At 46.1% G+C, this 25443-nt stretch overlaps 1 protein-coding gene across 3 annotated transcripts; it reads right to left on the bottom strand.

Moving 5' to 3' along the window:
• Positions 1–231: 231 nt before the first annotated feature.
• Positions 232–23406, bottom strand: p4ha1a (prolyl 4-hydroxylase, alpha polypeptide I a). 3 transcript variants are annotated; one of them, XM_035401535.1, is made up of 16 exons: positions 23309–23406; positions 15501–15591; positions 14713–14809; positions 13844–13995; positions 13371–13508; positions 12621–12860; positions 12049–12260; positions 11317–11493; positions 9543–9613; positions 8510–8575; positions 4853–4952; positions 4654–4707; positions 4386–4451; positions 3894–3962; positions 3380–3476; positions 232–3080 (listed from the first exon to the last, which is right to left on the bottom strand). In XM_035401535.1, the coding sequence occupies exons 2-16, from the start codon at positions 15586–15588 to the stop codon at positions 3010–3012; spliced, it is 1698 nt and encodes a 565-aa protein (XP_035257426.1). In that variant the 5' UTR covers positions 15589–15591; positions 23309–23406; the 3' UTR covers positions 232–3009. The 3 variants fall into 3 exon arrangements, with proteins under 3 accessions (XP_035257426.1, XP_035257418.1, XP_035257409.1); XM_035401527.1 differs by lacking the exon at positions 9543–9613 and having other exon boundaries at positions 8510–8580; XM_035401518.1 differs by lacking the exon at positions 8510–8575.
• Between the last annotated feature and the right edge of the window lie 2037 nt (positions 23407–25443).

Here is a 25443-nt window from a genome sequence, read left to right on the forward strand (position 1 = left end):
GGTCAGTGTTGGTGATGATAAAAATCAGCAGTCTTTTCAGTAAATAGGAAAAATAAACTAAACTTCAAAAAAGATAACAGATGTACATAGTTGCATTCCACTGAAGGTCGTCTAAAAGTATGCTGGTGGCCAAAAAAACAGCTTTATGGTCAGAGAGTCTGCATCACCTCTACAACTAGTAAAAGACCCCACTCGGTCTTTAAAGACAATACAAGAAATGACTCGGACAGCTATCAACAACATAAATTTTATTTCAGTAGAAAACAACAACGCTTCAAAAAATCCTCAACACATTTCACAGAACATACAAATCAAAAGGACTGCATGTCCAAAGACATAAATAGCGTCTTTCTCCCACAGAGGATCCTGGGAAACTGGAGGATAAACAAAACGAGGCAGGGAAGGGTGGGGAAGGTAAGGGGGCAGGTTCGGATAGAACTGTTATTCCCAAATCCAAGTGTACCCTTGGAAAGTTCTGGGGGTACCCATTCGTATGAAATAAACAATGGAATTCTGTATGGGTGAGTTGGAACCCTGGGTAAATCCCCAGTCGTAGCATCCCTCGACCTGCTATACACATTGTTCTGAACCTGGAAACAGAACCCGGGTCAGGACACACGATGGTACCACTGTAACATTAGCACCACCAGCACGGACCACAGAACAGTATCTTTAACGTTTCGACCCGCAGAGGCTGCAAGCTAACAGGGTGGAGAGGAAGGCGCTTTGAAAAGCTGACTCATGCTCATCAAATCCTGCTCTGTGGTTTTCAGCAGCCGCCACACAAAGCTAGCCTCAGCGACAAAGGCTACGGGGCGTAGCTTCGGTGTTAAATATCGGCTTTTATCTGGGCAGCAGACGTAGTGTTTGTCTCCCAGCTCAGTCCTGGCGACACTGACCTCAGTGGGGAAATGCTACCCAGCCACACGTGACGGTGGAAAATCTGACACTGCAGAAAATCACTGTACCACATCCGCTATCGCTAAGCGATCTTCGGTCATCTTTGTGGTAGTGAATCAGTCAATGGGCATAGCCGTAAGGCCTGGTTAAATCTCTGCTATCAAACAGGCGTTCCTGTCCGGATCCAGGGTGGCATCATGTTATCAAGACAACACTGGAAGTGCTACGGCTAATGCTAACCACACAGAAACCCCCAACCCCTCCTGTGCCATCTGCCCAGTACGGCCTTGTCAGGCCAGAGGCCTGAGACTGTAGAGAAACCTATACTGGATAAGAGTGACAGAGCTCTATACTGGATAGGAGTGACAGGTCTATACTGGATAACAGTGACAGAGCTCTATACTGGATAACAGTGACAGAGCTCTATACTGGATAACAGTAGCCCCTTCCACACAAGCTTCTTAACCCGTAAATGTTTTGACAACATCTGTGTCGGCATCATGTGTGAACAGAGCAGGAGTCCATTTTCAATGCAAGACGTTCCTTCAATCTGCCGGGTCAGGACCTGGTAAGATTTACCTAAATGGTTTGCCACAGCTCTAGTGTGAACAAAAAGCACGCAAAAACCTATGTCAGTCTGACACAAGACCTTTTGTTTCTGGCACAATATCTTTAATAAATACTTATTGAATCTGCCCTCCAACACAAATGAGATATTGCACATAGAAGATACTGGAGCTGCATTGTGCAGATTGTGAGGGAAATTTGAACATTTATTTTAGGAGTGGAGTAAACAGCGTCACTGTCCTTGCTTGGCACGGCTTTAACAGCATTGTGCCCTTATGAACTGCTTGTGTAATATACAATATTTCTACCTGATAAATATTGCATATCAATGGAGGATACTGCTGGCTATCTAACTTGACTAACAGAATTATGTTTGTTGTATTTTACCGAAACAATTCCGCACTTAAGCATTGATTTACCATTATATACCGAGCTATATCGGTGAAAGACGATACCATTTTTAAACTATCACTCTTCAAATGTGTTGTGTTGGTATTATTCAGTGAAATATCTGGCTGTTATAAAGATAAGCTAATGTAACATTAGCATATGTTACGCATTGCTTTGGAGGCTAAACATCCTGTGTTGCCTCATCTGTCCGGAATGGTCAGATGCATAAAGAGTCTCAATGTGGAATTGTTTCGTATAGGAGACCTGTGAGTGAAGAGGGAAAACCATGACCTAATCGGGACAATTTAACTCAGTAATGTTTCGAGCTGCATGTGTGAAAGGGGCTAGAGACAGTGATATATACTGAATGACAGCAAGCAGGAGAACTGTGTGTTTGTGTGTGTGCGTGCGTGTGTGTGTGTGTGTGGGGGGTTAGGGGGGCAGTTTCGGGGAACAGAGAAGAGAAGGGTTAGTGGACAGAACAGTCTAATTCTCTGAACCCCAGCCATCTGAAGGAGTGAGGAGGAGTGATTGGATGGGAGATGGAGTGGAACAAAAACATGTCATCGTGTGGGAGTGTTTGTGGGTGTGGTTAAGGAGAAAGCGTGAAGCCACCTCACCACAATGGAGTCATTGAAAATCGTAAAGAGCCCCGCAGTGACAGCCAAGATCACCATGTGCAAGAACGCGACAAAGACAGTCACACGCACACATCTTCAAACCCACTAATCTAACACTCTTGAGCAGTGGTGTCCAATCTTATCTGAAAAGGGCCGGTGTGGGTGCAGGTTTTCATTTTAAACCCAGCGCTAAGACACCTGATTGTGCTCATAAGCATCTTGACTGAAGACCATGATTAGCTGAAATGGGTGTTTTAGTGTTAGGCTAAAACAAAAGCCTGCACCCACATCGGCCCTTTTCGGATAAGATTGGACACCCCCACTCCAGAGATCTTTGGTAAAACGAACTCGACGGCCCATGAGCTTGGCTCTCAGGGTTGAACGTGACTGGGTGGGGCGGGGCAGGACGGAGCAGAGAGGGGTGGGGCAAACCGGCAGTAGTGGCTGATGACGGTTCACAGCCCGATATCTGCCGAGTGGAAGAGGATGAGGAGGAGGAGGAAGAGGAGAGGGAAGGGTGACACACCCCTTATCAGTTCGTCTCATCAAGGCTACACGGTCTTCTGAACTCCTGACCCCTCTCGTGGATCCATTTATTAGAAACTGAAGGAGAAGAATAAAGTGACATATACTTAATCACATTAGAATCACCATAACCCAAAATGACTTTCAGCTCTGAGGTACAGTGATATATCACTGACTAGCTTGTGAAGAGTCACCTGATGTCACCTGAGGCAGAAACCCTTAGGCAGTGTTTAAGATTTGAATTGACACACTGCCATTTACTTTCTAAGTCAGCAAAGGACAAGTCTAGATGGGCTGAATGGCTTATCTTTGTCATCACACATCCTCATGAGCTCATAAGTATTCATTTCATAGTGCGTGTGGGACAGGTGACTCACCCCACTTGTTGCCCACGAGCACTGGACAGGCGGCGTGCCGTGTGCTGTAATCTCCCTCTCCGCTCGGGAAGAGGTTATACCAAAACACTGCTGTGCCCTGCAACGCACAAACACACACTTAGAATGCGATCACTCGCACATACACATACTGAGGATGTGAACACTAGCATATACACACAGTGAGAATCCACGCTAACTCACATACACACACTCTGAGAATCAATACTAACATGCACATACACACACCCTAAGAATCCACACCAACACACATACACACACCCTCAGAATCCACACTAACACACACAGACATATCCTCAGAATCCATGATAACGTGCATACACACACCCACAGAATCCACACTAACACACACATACACACACACTCAGAATCCACACTAACACACACATACACACACACTCAGAATCCACACTAACACATGTACACACCCTGAGAATCCACACTAACACACACACACACACGCACACGCGCACACACAAACAGTTCACCACGTTACCTTTTTAGGCCAAACTGCAGCGCCAACTTCTGGAAATACTGTGGCGCCCCCTGCTGTAACATCACTCATCTACAGCGAAGAACAGAAAGAATTTGGTTACAGAGGAACAGCGGCAGGGGGAACCAGCAAAGTGGGCGATGACCAAACAAAGTTAGACTAAATAAAGACCTGGGAATGTACAGCAAACCATATACTTACCATCAAAAAGTAAACACACTTTGCCTGCTCATTATGACTACTGAAAGGCATAATGTCAGTATGAACTGAAGGCAGCTCTATGTATGTAGATGAAGCATGGAGAATACACCTGTGATATATATGTACAGCATTCATATGCAGCATTTAATAGTCCATGCTGGAATATTAAGACATACATTCAACAACAGAATGGGAAGAGCAGGAGGGTCAAAAGTAAGAGAAACTGAAGAAAGAAAGAAAAGGGAAAAAGGGAAGAATGGGGGGGGGGGGGGGGCAGGTGTCATGGAGACTCACGTAGAAGAGCCAGGTGGCGATGCGGTTCCCAGTGCCCAGATCTTTGAAGGCATCCGGCTCGTCTTTCTGTGGGCACAAAAGCACGCTGGCTCAAATCCACTCCATGACTTCATCCATCTGTCCTTACCCGAGCACAGAGATATCCACACGCACAGGCGCACAGGCGCACAGGCACACACACACACACACACACACACGCTCAAACTGAAACATTCACCCATTAAAAATGTCCTGTGTCAGTACCGGTTGAGACAGGCCTTTTTCTTACCCGTCCAAAGTCAAAGTGAGGCTCATACTGGCCGCCAACACCGTAATTGGCCACCTAGGAGACAGAGACAGAATTACAGGGAAAATGTTGAGTTTGATGCTCTGGACACAGATCTAAGGAAGCCATTTCGGAAGCGAGCGCCCAGTCTTCCTCAACTTAACCAAATATTCTTAAGCATACCCCCCTCCCCCCCAGTCACCTGCAGTTCCTCTGCGGTTTTGACGTCCAGGCCCGTGATGTCCTCGATGCGCTGGTTTATCCTGTCCACCACCGGGTGCTCATAGGCAGCCAGCCAGGCACTACACCACGGGGGCGGGAACAGACAACCAATCAGAGCTCAGCACCACCAGAGGGCGGTGCCAATGCCAAGGACAGATGAAGTGAAACACAAGCAGACAGGGAAGGTGAAAGAGGAGCTATCCAGAGTGAATGTGGACACGGAGCAGCTACTGGTCACGCAACTCGGTTTAGTGTCCTTGCTGAGCAGCGTGAAACAGCTGGAAATGTATGCCATGGGCTGTTAAAATTATGATGGCTTAGCCTAAATCCCGTTCGCTATTAAAAACCAGGTACAGGCTATGCATTAACTGGGTCATATCCAATCCAATCAGGAGCAGCCGGCAACTGCCACATGTGATGGAAAATTATGATCGACAAATTTCATAATCAAAGTGAAATTACAGCAAACATCCAGCATGTACTTTTAATGGTTAATGACAGGAGCAGCAGTAAATGGGAAAAAAAAAGAGTGTGAAAGAGAAAGAGGCGAGATTGTGGTGACAGCTCTGGGTGCTTCTTCCTCCCAGACAGCACTGGTCCTGGACATAACTGTCAGCCCTTTTGTGGAAAAACAGTAAGCTGATCCAGGGTCAGTGTGCTAGGGGGAAGAATCAGTCTACACCAAAGGAGTGGCCCTGACAGAATCTCCAATCAACTTGGGGAATTTTGGCCCGTTGTGTGTTGGTATGACAACGAATGTAGCTGCGCAGACATTTCTGCAGGGGTTTGGCCTGTCTGCAGCCAGGGGGCATGGCCACGCATCTCCTCCCTGAGCCTGGCACCGCCTCTGCCCTTTTAAGGGAGTCCACCAGAGCTCAGGCTGCACTGTGGCAGTATGTGTGCTTGTGGTTACAGTGACTAGGCAGAAGAGAAGAGGCTGGGTTCATGGCCCAAGAAGCCAGAGACAGGCTAACCCCCTGCTCTACACACCCACTCTCTGTCTCTCTGCCCTTTCCAGGGAAAGTTCTGGAATGTGTCACTTATTTCAGCTGCAGGGTCAGTTTGTTTAATCGTGTGTGCTTTATTCTGTTCGGTGGCAAACAGATAAGCGGTTTAACTGACAGGCTGAAACTCTGTCCCCGTTAGCTCTGAAGCTCTCACCCCACCAAACTGCAAATTAGCTTTGTGCAGCATGTATGAGCATGTGCATGCATGCGTATCTGCGTGCGTGCGTGTTGCGTGTGTATGTGTGTATGTGTGCATGAGAACATGTGCGAGCATGTGTATTTTCATAAGAGCAATACCTCCACACAAGCAGACGTCCAAAAAAAAAAAAAAAACATGATTTGACTATGGTTTCAAAAATCTTAACTGAAATGACATAGCCAGATAGTGGACGACACACACGCATGCACGCACATGCACACACGCATTCCACAGCCATGGGGCAGTCTGAGGGAAACAACCATGCGCGCTGAAATGCACGCGAGCACACAGGTCGTCATATCCACCCGCAGCACCACACCCGTTCAGTCACCTAGCAACTGTATGCAGGCGGACATCTGGGCACGGGAGTAATGAGCAGGGAGAGTTAAGCCACAGGGCTTCTCCGTGTGCGTATGTGTGTGTGTGTGTGCGTGTGCAGGTTTGTGTGTGTGTGTGTGTGCGTGTGTGCGTGTACAGGTGTGTTTGTGTGTGCATGAGTGTGTGTGTTTATTTATAGCTATATTTAAAAATGGCATCACGAAAAACAAATGAATGAGGATGACAAAGCGCCTGGGCTTTTATCATTGGATAATTATCCAATTCAAAGGCCAATTACACAGCTCTTAAAAGATTGTATGAGGAGCAATCTTTCTTACAAATCTAGTTTCTGACAAGAACAACAGAACAATAAATATTTTTTCCAAATCTCTGATATCTTCATATATTACACTATTACCATCAAAGGAAATGGCATGATTTTACAGAATGTTTGTTGAAGTGAGTGTTCTTCAGTATAATCTCCAGCAGAGGGCGCCATGCACTTTTCCAGCAATGGACCCTAGGGCACAAGCCAAGACTGTTCTCGAAGCCCCTCCCACACACAGCCTGCTACATCCATGAGAGGCTGTTGGTGTCCCCATGCCAACTGTTGTTTATGTCAGTTTTATGAAGACATTTTCCAGTTTAGAAATGACGGTGAGATTACAAAGCTGACAGGAGGTTTTAACCTCCGTAGCAGAGGGTCTGGGGAGCACTGACTGAACTACAGGCAGTCCAGGACTGCAGGACCCCATGCAGGTCTGCGCAGGCCCCAGGGTGGGGGTTAAATTCCTTAGGAGAAAGGCCACCTCGCTTCCAGAGAGCACGGGGTGTAGGGTGTCAGATTCTTCCCTGAGCTTCTAGACTGTGACCGGCCCACGGATCGACACAGCCGTAATGTTTACATTGCGCTACATTCATCCAGCAGATGACCTTATCCACAGCAACATAGGCAGACACAATAATGCATACAAAATTACAGGCCAGAGACACATACAACCAGTACCAGTGCATTAAAGTGCCTAAATGAGCTATATTTTATTGTACCAAATCAACTTAACTGGCAGTATAATCAAGTATCTCGTCAATAATAATAAGCTATCATGCTAACAAATTGAAAGTTACCAGACACCAGGACCAGACCAACCTCGTTAATTTTGGAGGGTGGATATTTTATCTCCCTAAATAATAAGGTACTGCACTGCTCTACACATCTAGGAAGTGCACAAGAGCAGTCTTCACAATTGTACTTGAATTAGGCTGCAGTACTGCCATCACCATGTATTATACAACTGCCTCAGACTGAACTCAAGAACACAACCAAGTCTAGAACAGACCTAAACTCCAGAACAGAGCAGAACTCCAGGATAGAACTGAACTCCAGAACAGAGCCGACTCCAGAACAGAGCAGAACTCCAGAACACAGCTGAACACCAGAACAGAGCCAACTCCATAATGGAACTGAACTCCAGAACAGAGCCAATTCCATAATAGAACTGAACTCCAGAACCGAGGCAACTCCAGAAGAGAGCTGACTCCAGAGGAGAGTCAATTCCAGAACAGAGGCAATTCAAGAACAGAGATGACCCCAGAACGCAGCTAAATGCCAGAACAGAACTCCAGAGCTGACTAGAACAGAACAAAACTGCAGAACAGTGTTTTGATGCCAGAACAGAACTGAACTCTAGAACAGAGCTGATTCCAGAACAGAACTGAACTTCAGACCAGAACCAAACCCCAGAACAGAACTAAACTCCAGAACAAAGTGGACTCCAGAACAGAACCGACTCCAGAACAGAGCGGGTTAGAACAAAACTTAACTGCATAACAGAGCCAATTTCAGAACATAACGAACCTGCAGAACGGTGCCAACTCCACAACAGAGCAGAACTCCAGAAAAGAACCAAACTCTGGTGCTTGGCAGGGTGGAGACGTCAATGATAAGAATATGAGAGGTGAGCTCAGCTGCTTCAGGAAGTGGTTGTGGGATGTTTAGGGAGAGGTTACGCCCCCACAAGGGCTGGGAGAGTATGGGGGAGCAGGAGGGGTGTGTGGTTATGAGGCAGAGTGGGAAAAGATGGTGGCTCAGGCCCCATGACCTTTGACCCCTTACCTCTTGGAGACTCTGTACTGGGCGGTGGTGAGTTTCCCAGTTTGGGGATCATGCACGGTGGCGCGCCTTAGCTATTTCCGGGAGGGGCGGGATAGGGAGGGGGACACAGCGGAGAGACAGAGAGAGAGGAGGAGAAGAGGGTCACTGGCTGCTGATCCCACCGGGATCGCTCCCAGGTCTCGTTCTCCGTACCATTCCAGCGCGGGACCCTCGGCCAATCAGCAGCCGGCTCCGCCAAACGCCACGGTAACAGAGGAGGGGCGGCCCAGCCGCGCCCGCGCCCGTTATACCCCAAATCATGTTAATTTACTAAAGACGCGACAAAAAGGTAATGACGGGCATTAACCTTTTTCCCACCTGTGTTAAAATCCAAAGCTACGCCATTTCTCCTTAGCAACAACAGAGAGAGAGAGCCAGGGATGGATTATGCTCTCCCGGTTTCCTTTCTTTAATGGCTTTTTATGAGGATCTGCAGGGTCCTCAGCCTGCACTGAGGGCAGTGTGTTAACACTGAGGACAGTGTGTGAACACTGAAGTCTAGGCACCACCTTCAGATAAGCTGCAGTGACCTTGCCTTCCCCGCCTTTTCCTTCCTTCGGCCACTTCAAACTGAATGACTGACCGCTTTCTGTAGCTAATGTTCAAACTCACTGACTGAAAACCGACTTACAAATGTTTTCTGTAGTTAATGTTTGACGGGGTTGGGCCTCAGTGGGACACTTGTATGTGTTCAATCGTAGACGACGCCGCAGAAAATAAACACCTTTTCTGCCCCTAGAAATTTTGAGCTTTTATGGGCAAAGCACAGACTGCAGTGTCCCAATTATGGGGAACCTAAAAACCACAGGAGCACACCCAGGTCCCGTGGTGGAGCGCTGTGTTCTTGCTAAGGAGAACTGTGGCGTAAGCGTTCTGAGAGAAGCAGGGGTGCATTGGGGGTCTGGGGGGGGGGGGGGGGGGGGGGTTGGGTGTTCAGGAGGAAGTGGCTGAGGGCCAGCAGGCCCCTCCCCCTCACCGTGCCCTTTGACCTTACCTCTTGCTAATCCGGTAGTGGGCGGTCTCCAGCACGCCAGTGATGGGGTTGGAGATGGTGGCTCTGCGCAGCTGTGGAGCCAACGGGCCGAGAGGTTACAGGGCGACCCACCCGCACACGGACCGCGCGCCCCCTGCTCTCCCTCCGTGCCGGGGACGGTGGCTCACCGCTCCGATGAGACTGACAGACTCACTGGTCCCAGATCAGTCACAGTGTCCCCGTTTACCTGGGCACCAGTCTTCTCTGGCCCTCTCTGCAGACCATCCTACCTTGTGTCTGTGTGTACTACTCAGTACACACAGAGTCAAATACGTATTTGTTTTGGATTCAAACGCTTTTCTGTGCTCTGTTGATCTTGCCTGGTGTAATTAAGCCCGCCGATATGACCAGAAGGCGGGGTTTGCACATTTTGAGAGCATTTCATTGGTTCCAATACACCAGACAAGATCAGTAAATTGTAGAAAATAATTAGAATCCAAAACACATACGTATTTGACCCAGGTCTGGTACTACTCTATATTCACCTTTTCTCTGGACACTGTCCTGCACTGACCCTTAACTATCTTTCTGCAACAATACTCTATGCTGTCTCTCTGTACACCACCCAATAATAACTGTCTATGTACACTACTGAATACCAACAGCTTCCTCTGTCCTACTCTGACATTACGTAGCAGCTTTGTACACTGAGAGGTTTACACCCTGATTATAGGCTAGGATCCACACAGACAGCAAATATGCCACCTGTGTGTTGAAGTCCAGGCCTTCTTGTTGGTTTAGTCCACATGTAGTCCACATTCCTGTCATAGCACACCTTGTTTGTGTGAAATGCTGCTGCAGTTTATATATTCAAATAAAGTAGTTGTTATTAGTTGCCTTTGATAAGTATGTTGAAAAGTTGAATTTAATCACTGAAATTCATCTTCCACCTACACATCTTTCCTCAAATGCTTGAACGTCACTGTTTCTCCAACCTTCTCTCTGTCCACTGAGCGTGCTGCGTATTCGTACATTTTCACACCCAACCAGATGCTATCTCCTGCAGACAGTTTGCTTTGAGCAACAGTGCGTCTTCGTCTTTGAGCAAAACAATCAAAAACAGCTTGCAGGACAACACGCTCATGCACCCAGGCCCCAACGCATACAGCGGAAACACAAACGCGCATGCAGCGAACAAGGACACGTATCCTACACACACACGGACCGGAGTACGCATGCGCCGTCCGTGCGCACACGGCGTTCGTCACGTGCGCTGTCGTCATGCACGAAGCCCCGGGGGGGTACCCAGCACCGTTTTAACACCCGTGACCTGCCACGGCAACGGCTCCCGACCCTGTTCCTGGACATCTGCCGTCCTGTAGGGTTACATTTCAGCCCTAATTCAGCACACCTGATTCTACACTAATTAGCAGCTCGAAGAGATCTTTAGCTGTTGGATGAGGTGCGCTTTGTTAGGGTTGGAGTGAGACCCCACAGTACGGAAGGTTTTCTGGACCAGGGTAGGGAACCACCGCGCTAGAGAACGGGTCCGGTTCTGACCCATATCTCTCAGAGCCCAGGCGTACATACAGTGAACGGGCTGTAGCCTCACTCACACACGCACGGTCACCTAAAGCAGAAAGAGCGCTCTTACATAGCGCTGTTCACCGCTTCAGCCAGAGGATAAAACATTTTGTGCCCTGTTGCCGGGCCCCGGCGCTGAACACGCCACCACCCCTGCCCCACCTCCGTCCCCCAGCCGCGGCGCCCCCTGGTGCGCGGGAACGGAACTCACCCTGGGCTTGGCCAGCTCCTTCACCTTCTCGATCTCGCTGTGGGACAGGACTTCGTGGTAGCGGACGATGCGCGGGCGGTCCCACTCGTCCTCCTGCTTGACGGGGCCCAGGAGGTAGCGCGGGTGCCTGTTGTTGTTGAAGTAGCGGCAGAACATGCGGCTCTGCCTGCGGGGAGTCTGTCGGAAGGGGGGCGGGGGGGCGGGGGGAGTAGGGGGGGGAGGTGAGCAGAGGAGACAGGAAGGACGTAACTGCGCCCAGAGTTCAGAAACGCGCGGCGGCCGGCGTTCCCGCTGGTCTCTGAGACTGCCCTGCATTGGCGGCGTTAGTGGGCGGGGCACCAAGGCAAGCTTACAAATCGCTAAAAATAACTGCCGTCTAAACAGACTTGGCCCAGGAGAGCTGCCAGTGGACACAGAGGGCATTGCTAACAGCTCCCTACTGCCGAGACCAGAGGCACTAGGGCCAGAGATGCATTAAGCACACGCATGCATGAACACACGTGTGTGTGCACACCAGAGTATGTCAGTGTATGTGCATGGGTTCAGATATTTCAGTCTCTCTGTGCACATGCACACACTAGTGTATGTTATTGTACATGCATGCGTTCAGATATTTCACTCTCTCAGCGCATGAGTGTGGACCAGTTCCTCTGTGTGATGTCATCCATTAGTGATGTCACGCATTAGCTTCACCACCTGTCTGCGCGTGGGCGGGAGCGCGGAGCCTCTCACCAGTTTGAGCCCCTCTCCCCGGCACAGCTTCTCGTATTTCTGCCTCTCGGGGATCTTGGACGCCGTCCGGTCCTTCTTCCCGTCGCTGTCTCTCTTCTCGCGCTGCAAGCTGTCGTTCTGATTGGTGCCTCGCTCCGCCTCTGCCTTTCTCTGCTTGGCCAGCTGGTACTCAAAGTACTTGAGGTTGCCTTTGGCGCGCTGGTGCTCGGGGTCTACGGAAACGTAAGGCGGGAGTTCACCCTGACGGACCTTCCACTGAACTCCAATCATAATCAAAGGTCAAGGGTGCAGAACGTCTAACCAGTAAATATCAATGGGGCTTGACACCACAGGTCACAGTTAAGCCTGTTTATTGACAGAGGGACTACAGGAATCACTCTTTATGAGGTGCATACAACCCAGCAGTGCAGCCCCACTGGCTAAGACCCTCCCTCCCTGGCCCTGCAACCAATCATGTGCACTGGCATGTCGTGGAGAGAATCCACACACTGGAACACAGTGTTTTTGCAGTACGAGCTGCCCGACAGGCCACCAGACTCAAAATGTAGTGCAGCTGCCAACAGTGGACTCACCCAATTTGAGCAGCTTCTTGGTGAGTTCCAGGGCCCTCTCCAGCTCCCCCTGCTGGTAGATGGAGTAGCTGAGGTAGTCCAGCACGGTGACCTTGTCCAGGGTGGACTCCTCGCCCTTGTCGATCTGCTTCAGGGCCTGGGCCATCCACAGCTCTGTGTGGTAGTAGTCCGCCTCCGAGTAGGCGATCTTGCCCAGCTCGAAGCAGTCCTCTGCCGTCAGGGAGCTCTTGTACATCATGCCTGTAAAGCATGCGCACACACACGCTTTCAGAACCAACTCTATACCATCATATGGATCTCCACTTCACCCATCACTATCATTTCAACACTATTATTTAATCGCTGTACCAAAATGTAATCACTTTTCTGTTTAGTTCTGCTAGCAAATTATGCTATGGCTTAACTCTTGACTGAAATGTCTCCTCTTTATTTTACTGTACTGTTAGGCAGTTTGAATATGATGACAAGGCATTAATCAAATTACATTTGCTATTTCTTCAAGAGGTTACACACATGCTGAGGAACTTTACAGTGCTTACAATACTTAAATTATAAGCACTCAGGAGGCCGTTTACACAGCAGTGCATTTTATTAGTGCAATTAAGAAACTAAACACCGGTCTCTGTGGATTCAAGCTGACAACCCTCAGGTTTTAAGTCAGGCGCTGTAACCACATGCTCCCAGGCTGCCCTTGTCATCCAGCCCAACCCCCCCCCCCCCCCCTCAGTCCCAGCCCCCGGAGCCCCTCACCAGGCAGGTTGCCGGTGGCGATGGTTTCGGTGTCCAGCCTGTAAGTGTCCTGCAGCCTGAGCAGGGCCTTGGCAGCCCCTGTCTGGTCGTCGTCATTGGGGAAGTACTGCCTCTGGATGGTCAGGTTGGAGATGAAGCCTGGAGAGGTCAGAGGGCGAGGTTAGAGGGATGGTGTGGGCAGCGGCCTTTGTGATGGGGTCACACTGATTAAACAGAACAGAAGGTGTTCCCAGCTCCCAAACACAAGCGATGGGTGAGGGCAGCCTCACAGACCGACATGCAGACAGACACACACACACACACACACACACACACACACACATAGACAGACACTGACACATACACAGGTACATACACACATACACAGACACAGGCACACACAAACACACATGACACACACAGACACATACAGGCACATACAGACACACTTACAGGCACACACAGACACACACACACATAGCTGCAGTTCCTACCGTCAGACATATCCTTCAGCACCAGGCTCTCCAGCTCTCCCCACTCTGTGTTCAGCCTCTTCATCAGTTTGAAGGCGTTGACCGGGTGACCCAGGAAACCCTCAGGATCCTGTGCGGCCGTGGCTGTCAGCACGTCCAGCTTCTCTGCCCACCTGCGAACGAACACACACACACACACACGCACACACACACACACATACGCACAGGCACACACACACACACGCACACAGACACACACACATGCACACCTCATATGAAGACTTAATTGATTTTTTCATTTTTTGTGTCTTATCATAAAACAAAATTGCAAAATTTTCCATAGGAAATTAACAACAAGGGAAAGTGTTTGGTTGGACATCCAAACAATGCAAATTCAACCACAAACTTTGAGCACCACTGACTTTATGATGTTTTGTATATCCAACTGAACAGATTCTGCACTGGTTTACAGAGGTTCAAATATATTAAATCACACAAACATCACATTCAAATTAGAAATTCATGATAACTTAAAGCTAAATGAGAATGGTCTCAGATGGGCCATCGGAAATATATTGGGAAAACACCACAAACACTGGCAGACCTCTGCCCTCTATGGTAAAATCTGTGGTGCTCAGATGGTAAGGCAGTGTCTCGTTACTTCGACACAAAAGAGAACGACTAGGCTATTCAAACTGAAGCCCACGCCCTCTTTTCAAATAAGATGCTGTTTTCAAATGTAGTGCCAAGAACTAACAAACCAGCCAACTGAACATGCCCGCATCTCTATATTAGCGCTAATGTGTGTGTATGTTCGTGTGTGTGCATGTGTGTGTGTGTGCGCGCACACGCGTGTGTGTGTGTGTGTGTGTGCGTGTGTGAACACTCACTTTTTGACCCGTTCCAGCTTGTTCTCCTCAGCACGAATGTAGTCCTTCAGGGAGGTGACCAGATCCTTCTCGGTATAAAGCAGATCGGTCATCTGACCTGGATGGTACAGCCACCAGTAGAGAGACCGTTACACTGCATTCATTTTACAAATGGGACTTACAAGGAGAGGTAAATCATAAGATATAATAAAAGCAACAGTAACTACAGAATAAAACATACCAGCATTATTACTAACGTTAACGTTAATAAGTGAAAATAATCTACTATACAATACATAGTCTCTCTTTTACTTGCACACAATCACACATAAGGAGACAGTAGGAATTTTCTGAGGGGCTGGACTGTGGGCAGAGATGTGAAGAAGGAAGCAGACGGTGGCCTACACACTGTCAATATTATTGATGTGACCAGCATTGCTTCAGGTGGAGCGCGGGAGAGCTTTCCGTTAGCCTCCGAATGCTAAAACTGGGCATCATCACAGGAGACCAGCTTCCTGTTAGCCTCCGAATGCTAAAACAGGGCACCATCACAGGAGACCAGCTTCCTGTTAGCCTCCGAATGCTAAAACAGGGCACCATCACAGGAGACCAGCTTCGTGTTAGCCTCCGAATGCTAAAACAGGGCAACGTCACAGGAGACCAGCTTCCATTTGGCTTCAGAATGCTAAAACATGGTCGTCGAAGAACACCAGCACTGTGCACAAGCCAAACAGACATTCAGGCAAACTGAGGCTTTTTAGGGAGGGGAGAAACCCAGGAGGAGCAGGGCGAGGACGACAGGAGCTTACCGATGGAGGTGAAGAAGTCGTCGTGAGCCAAGGACCTGTAGAGCAGACAGCTCAGTACCACCACGACCCAGATGTGCTGGGACTCCATTTTCTGACAGAAAAACAGAGAGAAAGGACATGAGAGCACGGTGTTCCTGACTCTGCACTTAGGAATTTGTTGAGCTGGAGACACATTGCGAAATGTTTGCGTCAGAAGGGAGAGAAGCAAAATTATGTTCCAAAATGCCTTCGCAGCTTAGGTTAATTCCTTAAATGCTAATGATTTGTTTCAATATGAACCTTTAGAGACAGAAACTGAAACAGAAACAGAGAGAAAAGGAGAGGGAGAAGAAGAGAGAGAAAGGGAAGAGGAAAGTTACAAATATTTGAGCCCTGATAGTAGACATCTGAAGCTTGCTGTTGAATAAAAACAGACGAGTGAGGGAGTTCACTCTAACCTTCACTGACACAGTTCAGACTGAACCTTTAGCCTTCACTCATTTGTTTATACTTCTGAGATGTACAGTGAAGATCTTGGGGAGGGGAGAATCTGGTTTCCAGAAACAAAAACGTTCCTCCCACATCAGCCTGGCCCCATGGCTCAAACAGCAGGCCGCTTTAGCCACAGCACCACACCTCCGGTGATGCAAACAAAAGCGAGCCCTGCCACATTGCCGAACATGTGCCTGGCCCTTGCCTTTAAGTTACGTCTGCTGGACCCTCCAGCACAGCAGGGGGCGCTGTGAGGATCTGTGAGAACTCACCAAGCCCTCTCTCCCCTCCACCTCCCCCCTCGCACTCTCCCAGCTGCTGGACCCAGTGAGCAACAGCAGCCAGAGGCATGCGTCCTACTTTTCATCCAGGGCCGCATATGGAAAATTCTAACTGGACGCCGCGTGCGAGAGGGAGAAAATAACAGCAGCACTCGGGTGGAACGGAGGCCAGGGCTCGAAGCCTTCAGCTCGGCCCAAAGTCACCGGCGGCTTGCGGGCGGCGCGGACTGGCACAGAGATGAAGCTGGCACGCCGCCGACACCGAGGCGCTCGCCGTTCGGCGGGCACGTTCTGACATGGCCGCAGCACCGCGCTCTTCCTCAGCCCACTGTGTCAACGCACGCTCTCACTGCTGGGCGGCAGCAGGGGTGGCACACGAGTGCTTTCACTGCCCCAAGGGCTCAAATTTCCAGAAGCCCAGCAAATGGACGACTCCTATACTCCTCCAGTTTTACACTTCAGAATACACTAACTGATCTTACTGAAGTACCCCCACTCAGTTTCACACTTCAAGCACAACTCACTGCTCCTACTGAAGTATGGTGGACTCAGTTTTACACTTCAAAAACACTCACCGATCCTACTAAAGTACGGTGGACTCAGTTTTACACTTCAAACACAACTCACCGCTCCTACTGAAGTGCACTCAGTTTTACATTTCAGTCTCTGACTTTCTTTGAGCGAAGTGAAGCTGCACTGTTTCATGCTTGCAGGAAGCGGTCACGGTTCATAACGCAGTAGGCCTGTCAGTCCGCACGTTCTTTATGCTTCCAGTTGGAGAGGAAATCTGGCTCCAGATGACCGCCCTGTGAACAGCCCCTTCCTTTGTTGACCAGGGTGAGCGATCTGCACGTGTCAAAGGCCGGCTGGCGACAGGAAAGGCAAGCCCGGGCCGCAGGTAAACAAAAGGGCAGAGATACGGAATAGGAACCGGTAACTGTGGAAACGGCGTCTCAGTACCCTCCTGTCAGGAACCACGGGGAGGTGAGCGGACAGAGGCTGTGGGTGGCACAATCTTGGCATCGGTGCCAACGCCTCAGCATGTTCTGAAACGAGGTGGGACTGGATCCCAGTCTTTACTGGCTGATTGTGAAGAGCAGGCAGGGACAGGCCTACCTGCAAACTATCTGCCTCTGTAAGGAACACGCCTTCTTTTATGTGCACACACACACATTACACTTCAAGACAGGGGTGTCAAACTCCGGTCCTGGAGGGCCGCAGTGCCTGCTGGTTTTCAGTGTGTTTCAGCAAAGTCTTTAAAGAGTCCACACTCCTTATTCTCAAGGCCTTAGGGGAAAGCCACACATCCTCCGATGAGATCACCAGGAATCGCTCTCCTCTCCCACAACTGGTAGCTTGTGGGTGTAATAATTTTTTTTTAATGGGGGACAATTTACATGTCAGATCTTTAATCTGACTGGTTATCGTGTCATGTTCCCCAACCTTCCGGTCGCTTTGCCGGCTTGCCTTGAGTGGGCAGCTATCCCAGCATACCTTGTGAACTCGAAAAATGATGACTGTAAGGAAACCACAAATACCTGCAGGCACCACGGCCTCCAGGTCTGGAGTTTGGGTCTGGCATCCCCTGCCTTAAGGCTTTAAGGTTCGGAGGAGACAAAACTATTAATGACCCATCAGCATAGTGAACAAAATAGGGAGTTCACCAGAAACATTACTGGAAGGTAAAGTGACTCAAATCTACCAGAAATAGTTTGAGTTCAAACATTACAACTGTACTTGAATTATAAAGGCCTAGGTCAGGTCTAAATGAACTAAGATACATTTGTTAAAAGCAAGAAGATTTATCCATGTTTGCATGTACCCGTGCTAGATAAGACAGCGTACATCTGAAATTTTATATATGCTAGACATTAAATTAAACCTCTGCATTAGGCATATTTGTATTTGCAGAAAAGTATTCAACATTTCTACATAGATGGATGCATTAATTATAGCAGCAGATGAACCATTTCTTTTAAACCTTTTCAAAATGAATTACACAAACAGAGGAAAATTTCAAAGAGGGGTCTGTGATACATATTTTTCTTTTTGAAATACAATATGACCCATTTTGTGGAGGAACATCATGAAACAATGTAACCAAAGCAAGGTGTGATTTTCAGAGCCTAAGATCATATTTCACCGAAGGAAGAGTGAAAAAAAAAATCATTATGAGATCTACCACCTTCCTTTTCAACCAACTGTTAAAGGCTCTGCATTTGAAAACATTGCGATTGGTCAAAACCAGACGGCCACTGACAGGACATTATAAATACACCCATTTCATAAAGCCTCACTGCCATCACAGATAAAATAGTTCAAGGAGACACAGAGAGGACAGAATCACAGAAACTACCAATGACATCAGAGACCAATGGTATGCACTTAGCACTGATGCTAAATATCGCTACAGTAACAACACAGGCCCAAAAAAGGCATGCTAATGAACGCTGACATTTCACACTATAGCTACTTTTTAAACATAAAACACCCAACAGGGTGTGGGTAAAAAAAAAACACACCACTCAAGGGAGAATAGTATCAGCTGAATCCAAAAAATCCAGCGTAATAAAGGAACACCCCCGCCCCCCTTTAAAAAAAACTGATGCAATACCCCCTTAAACAGGTGAACACTTCACAACAAGTTGTCATAGCTTCTCTTTGCCCTTAATTGCACTTATTCAGCAGGGCTTTGTAGAACGGTCACCAAAATGTGGACACTGAAACCTTAATGATCAGCAGTTTTTGGTTCTTATTCCTCTTTGATTAGTTCCCCTTTTTACAGTATTTAAGCTACTTTCCTGGTTCTATATTTAACACACGGCTATGGCAAAGGATAGCGGTTCAACAGCAACTGTCAAATCCACGTTACTGTAAACAAATTTTGTATTTATCATATTGCCATTTTTATCAATTGTGAATTGTCAGTATTGTTTATATTTAAAACAGAATTATGAGGGGCAAGAACATCTTTTGGATATTTCTGGTTTTCATTATATGCAACATACCCAGAAAAAGTAAACTAGGCCCAAAAAGACACTACTGTCCAGAGCTGGGTATGGGTACAAGGTGCTACTCTTAAGAGCAATTGAAGGAAAAGTGAGTGTTCCTATGCAGATTAAAGAATGTTTCCTGCTATAATAAAGGTTTGCAAAATTACTACTTGTTTCTGGCCATACAATGTCACTAGCCTCCTTTTCTGAGGCAATATCGTTTTTAAAAAAAGCCTACAGCATCTGACCAAGCTCTATCTAGACTTAAAATTATGCCGTCAGAACTTGTGTTGTGCATGTTGAATGTAGGCTCGGTAGATTTTCTACTTTAAATTTGCAATGTGTAATTCTTCAAAGCCATAGCAGAAGTTTCACAGATGGTACTTCTCCCGCTCTATCACTGGTTTTCTCCTCTGGCCATCCCAGCGGCCTAAATATTTACGGCATGCAGTTAAGCTGCCTAAGAGCAGGAGAGCTGTGTCTATCACACAGCATGGGGCAGCCATGCGTGATACATTGGGCTTGAGGATCAGACTTTTACAATGAGGGTGCATCTGCCATCCTGACAGATTCTACTTCCTCTCTCCATTTGCCAACTTCCAGTAGGCAGGACCCCTACCCACCAACCCCCCCCCCCCCCCCCCCCCCTCAGCCCCTCTCCCCCATGGACTCCCCTGACTAATGTCGACTGAGGGCAATAGACTTTCGCAGAAGACACAGGAATGCGAGACGTGATGTGAACTGCAATCTCACTAAAAGTGAGACCAGCAAGGACTTGCAAGGTTCAACCTAATCAAAAATGGAAATATACAAGCCTGAGAAATATTGGCAATATTACCCATTGAAGAATGGTCATCATACCATAACACATAAACACACTGTATTTTGATGGTCATTCTTGATGTGACTTCAAGATCCACGCAGATTTATTGTCAGCACACAGTTCCTGTAATGGATGTTCAAGCAATTGTTTAAGTTTGCCAGACATTTAAGCACACAAAGACACACCTAGCTATTGTAATGAGAAGTAGGCTAAGAGACAAGGGCTACAGCACAATACAGCTATATACCTGCATGCATTGAGCCAAAATGTATCAATCACCTTAAACACATTAACGGACTGGCCCAAAAGTTTGGCCTATGCATTCTATTCAATCTGGATACGTTTGCTTCCTCTGGTCGCTTGCAAAGGAATGCAAACTGCAGAACATTTTCTTCCAGGAAACACTGAAGACAAGGAGGCATTGACTCCAAAACATGTAGAGATTAAGTTCACTTGGTCTTAGTCCATTTGTAAAGTTGCCTACCTCATGCTGAGTGGTCTATCTAAATGCATTTTGTGTCATATAACCTCACTTACATTAAAAAAAAAAAAAAAAACTTCCAAAGACACATTAGAAAACCTGAGACAGAAGATCATTTACTTTGTTTCAAAATAAGGGCCAATTCCTCTCAACAGAAAAGCTTTTGGCCCATTTAACAAAGCACAAAAGTGATATATTTACCAAAATGGTTTTATTATAGTTCCTTACCATAGAACTGTGGCCTCCACTTATTTATTTTTTGGAGAGTCACGCGAGATATCGGGTTGGGTAATGTCCACTCAACTAAACGAGCTTCTGGGGAACAGCTGAGATCATTTGCATTCCAGAATGCAGATATACTGAGAGACTTTCAGTGGCGTTTCTAGTGTTTGCGAATAAATAACATGAAAAAATGTACTTCTTGGCACAGACAGTGCACAACTTTAAACAATACCTACATTCAAGGCATCAATCGCTGCCTAATGACAACAACCTCAGGTTTGTTTAGGGTTTGGTGATGAAATGCATGGTTCCTTTGGTCATTTGCACCGGGTTAATTCATGGTCCCTTCACCATGGACCTTCTGCCAAGCTGTAGTTAGCCCCTCCGAGTTCTCTAGTTCTCTCTTGTGTCTGTTTTATTTTGTCAGTTGATTTACTGAAAGTAAACATTTACACAGATTTAACATTATCACCACACAATATTATTATTATTATTACTACTACTAGTAGTAGTAGTAGTAGTAGTAATAATAATAAGGAAACAAGAATTTTACACAGTATAGAGTGAAATTTATAGAGTGAAATTTGTTATTTTTGCTATTTGGATTTGAGATTAAAAGATTAATACAAAAGTACAGACAATCAGATTTTATTTCATGGAATTACATTTGTATTGTTAATGCCTTAAGTATATTGCAAAAAATAAATTTCACTCTTCCTATTCTTTTGCATGACACTACAGTATATATTGAGAGCTGGTCTGAACACGTTTCCAATGGATTCAGTCTCCTCTCTGCCTGGGACACTTTACATTCCTGAGAGGTACGCATTACCTTCATTGACCCAAGGCAGCAGTTAGCACATTGGCATATGCCAACCATGGGCCCAAGCCAGCTCAATTCACTGCCTGCCATTTTCCCCGAAAAGCCAAAATGTTGGTTCCTTAAATAAACAGATTACAGGTCAAATGCCTGTGCGTAAAATATGACACCATGTGGAAACACTGCGGTCAGAAGTACCAAAACTAAAAAAAGAACGTACATGCCACGCAGTGCAGACAGCGATCTGTGATGAAATACTATAACAGTCCTACAGGAAGCAGGTTAAAATAATGCCTCCTTTCCGGATACTTAACATTTTTCGTTAGTACAGCCGAACTGATTTAAATGTCTTTCTATATGGTGCCAGACATATCCGATATATATTTCATCTGGCCTACTTGTATTAACACCCGAAACCCACATACAACTTCTAATGCTTGCTCGAATGTGGCTAACGCTGCTCCACTCCTCCTAAAGTCGAGAATACATTCTATTTTTTTCTCTATTAACAATATATAGCCTATTCCCATAACATTCTGAACCATTTTTTTCTGCGACGGGAATAATCCTCACTTTATTGTTATAAAAACAAGACTATTCTTTCCAATAGTAGACCTAAACAGCAAAACTCGACACACACCGACAGTTAAGGCGTTTTATATGATGCGCACAAACGTCATTCAAGAGCGGGTGAGCTGGAAAACTTTTCCTCTCTTGTAGATGATGAGCCATTCATGCGGAGATTAGGGGGGTGACTGCCACGTCTCTACCCCTCCCCCACTGCACGGTTTCAGGATGGGAGTGGAATAGCTGGCGATAGCCCCCAGTTTCCAACATGTTCTCAGAAAATATGTGACCGATGCCTGAACTTTCATCTTTGGATGAAATGCAAATGCATGCGTTTTAATTTTAGGACTGCAGGACCTGAAGTTTAGCCTAAATGTGCTCGTAAATTTTTAAAACAGAAAACAGCTCCCACAACAACATCAAATAATTTAATGAAACCAGTTTTCTGCTGTGATTTAAATTAGCTTACATGTTCGATACAGATAGGCTACTTTTCCGTAAAATAATGCGCATATATGACAGTAGCCTGTACACTAGCAGCGCAGCGGGTTAGTCGTTAATGAGTGTACGTGTATACAGCGACTAACTGGAGGTCACTACCTCTATTATTCCAAGTATCACATTAGAGAGTGAAACTGACTGTAACCCACAAGTTGTTTACGCTGTATTGACACCACACATGGCATATTCTTAGACGCTTCCTCGCGAAAAGATATTCAGATCATAACAACAATAACGTATTTCCCAGGGTTGCAGCTGGCAAATACAAGCATCTTAGAAAACTTTTCCATGCTTTTCCCAGTATCGGAATGCCAAGGAAATCCTAATCTGTCGAAAACACCACCCAGACAAGTTAACAATTTAATAGCGTTAGCCAAATAAATCCCTGCAGTTTTCATCAGTTATGATTAAGAAATACAAGCATGCCATGCCATATAAAAGTCTGTGATGTAAAAGAAAAAAATCAGTGCACGTAGACGACAGCAAGCTACAGTGAGTGCCTAAGGAAATTTCTAGATTGTTCTCCCATGAATGCAAAGGTAAGAGCTATTACTGACCATTAAAATAAACGGCATTCGAAAATACATCAAACATTTCACGCACGCTGTTTATACATAGCAGGCCACCGCAATCACAAGCAGATTTTTACCTCCTGATCCCCGTTCACTCCTTGCTCCTACCAATGTGGTCCGCTCTCGAAGGCCAGTTTACGCGACAGTTTACGCTTCCCGTTTTTCCTGGTTTTTATATCCGACTGTACAGATGTTTCTTTGGCATTTCTGTCGCCACCTGGCGGATGAATCAAACAAGACTATGAACAGAATCCCACGCTGCAGTTCTACAGAGTCGTGGCAAATTTCCCCTCTTGTATTCATTGCCTAGCCATTTCTGTAAAAATCTTTAAAATGACCAAAAATTGACCACATTAAGAGCGATGAGTCTAGTCACTACACAATATAAAATCTATAGAGGCTCTTTTATACCATTTAGACCGCAGGCAAGTCATAGATTGGCTTTATTTTCAGTAATATACTATTTGTGTTTTCTTATGCTTTTTAATAAAAAAAAATATTATAAAATGTCTGATGTTTAAGTTTATGCAAAATAATACATTACATTACATTACAGGCATTTGGCAGACGCTCTTATCCAGAGCGACGTACAACAAAGTATATAGGCTACTTTTCCGTAAAATAATGCGCATTTTGTAACTGTAAGAACATTTGCCATTGCCAAGTGTAAGCAAGTAGCTCCACGAGTATTGGCTGAATATAGCCCATATATAACCTGAATAGGCTAGAACATTCATATTCAATTGTATAATAAATGGATCAATGCAATCATGGTTGGAAGTAGGTTTTTTTTATTTTTTTACCTTTTCAAAATCTGCAAATGTGTCCTTTTTATTGTCAATCTCCTCCCTTTATTTCAACCCATTTATTATTAAAATGATAGGCTTATTTCCCAAAACCAGGTGAAAAAACTGTTTTTTGAAGCACAGAAGCTGATGGTTAGGAGATATTTGGGCTCTACATTTCATAGCTGGACACCATCTGGCAAAGTACAATTGCTTGTGATTGTTATTCCACCACCTGTTTGCTTAACTGTCAGAAGCAAACAAGAAAATATAGCTGCAAGCAGTGATGTCGGGGGCCAAGCGCCAAGGGTGAGCCATAGCACATTGGGGGGTACTTTGTCATGGACCACAAGCGTAATTACACTACCACCCATACCAATTTTGCTGTGTACTGGATATAAGCGTACTTCTGAAATAAGTATTTGAAAATTGCAATCTTGAAGTGGTTCTGTAGCGCCACCAAGGGTGGTAAACAGCACTTTTAAAATTTTTTATTTACATACATAGAAATACTCGTTCTCATGTGCTCCTGTAAATGCTTTCAGCTCAATTGAAATAATGCATTGACTTTTCCTAGCCTATGTACAAAGAGTTGATTGATTGCTTATGGATTTGGAAAATACTATCACTTTAGCATTAGCAGTTGTTTTACTTGTTATGGGCAGTCATAGGATTATACCATAATCGTCAATCTGGGGTGTCAATTTCAGCCCTCCTTTTGGCAAGGGGATCACCTGGTTATTTTGTTTTTTACCTCTAAAGTGTGAAGAGTCTAAGCTTTAGGCCAATGTGTTTTATAAGGCTGCACCCTGAATCAATGACAGATAAAAGCAATAATTTAAAACAACGTTGTTGTTAGATGCTGGCATCTAATTTCACGGCCATTGGGCTTTGAGGGTTTAAATGGTTGCCCTGCAGCCATCTTTGGACATTTTCCTTCGTGATTTAAAATAGGGATGTGCTGTAGCTTAGCTCATGCATTCTGAATTTGATGAGAATCAGTCAGCATAGTAGGAAAAAATACTTTTCAGAATATTGAAAATGATGGAAAATCCCATATGGGGGACTGTAAAATTGCCAAAAACTGCCAAATTTTGTGGGTTTTTGAACATGCGAATGGGGTGAAAATTTAGCAGGAAAAGGAAGGCAGTAGGGGTCCAATGCACCCTTGTTGGCCCTTAATTGAGAACCACCCGTAACCCATCAATACTTCGATAAAACCTGGACCGTTTGTGCACCGTTGTAATGAGTTGAATCGCTAATGCTGACCACAGCTAAAGTGCATTTGTAACCCAATGGTTAGTGCATAAGCAAATAAACTTACACATTTTAAGTTGACTACCGTAGGATATAGACTGGGCTACTTCACTGCCCGAGTTCTGGAAAATTCTCATATGTTAGTTATTTACAGCCCTACTTGGTGTCTT

The sequence above is a fragment of the Anguilla anguilla genome, chromosome 2 (genome assembly GCF_013347855.1).
Source record: "Anguilla anguilla isolate fAngAng1 chromosome 2, fAngAng1.pri, whole genome shotgun sequence".
Taxonomy (NCBI): domain Eukaryota; kingdom Metazoa; phylum Chordata; class Actinopteri; order Anguilliformes; family Anguillidae; genus Anguilla; species Anguilla anguilla.

Coding starts and splice junctions, on each gene's coding strand:
- p4ha1a (XM_035401535.1), bottom strand. CDS start 15,588: ATGGAGTCCCAGCACATCTGGGTCGTGGTGGTACTGAGCTGTCTGCTC. Junction 8,576..9,542: donor CACTACCGGATTAGCAAGAG/GTAAGGTCAAAG, acceptor GAAATAGCTAAG/GCGCGCCACCGTGCATGATC. Junction 4,708..4,852: donor AAACCGCAGAGGAACTGCAG/GTGACTGGGGGG, acceptor TCTGTCTCCTAG/GTGGCCAATTACGGTGTTGG.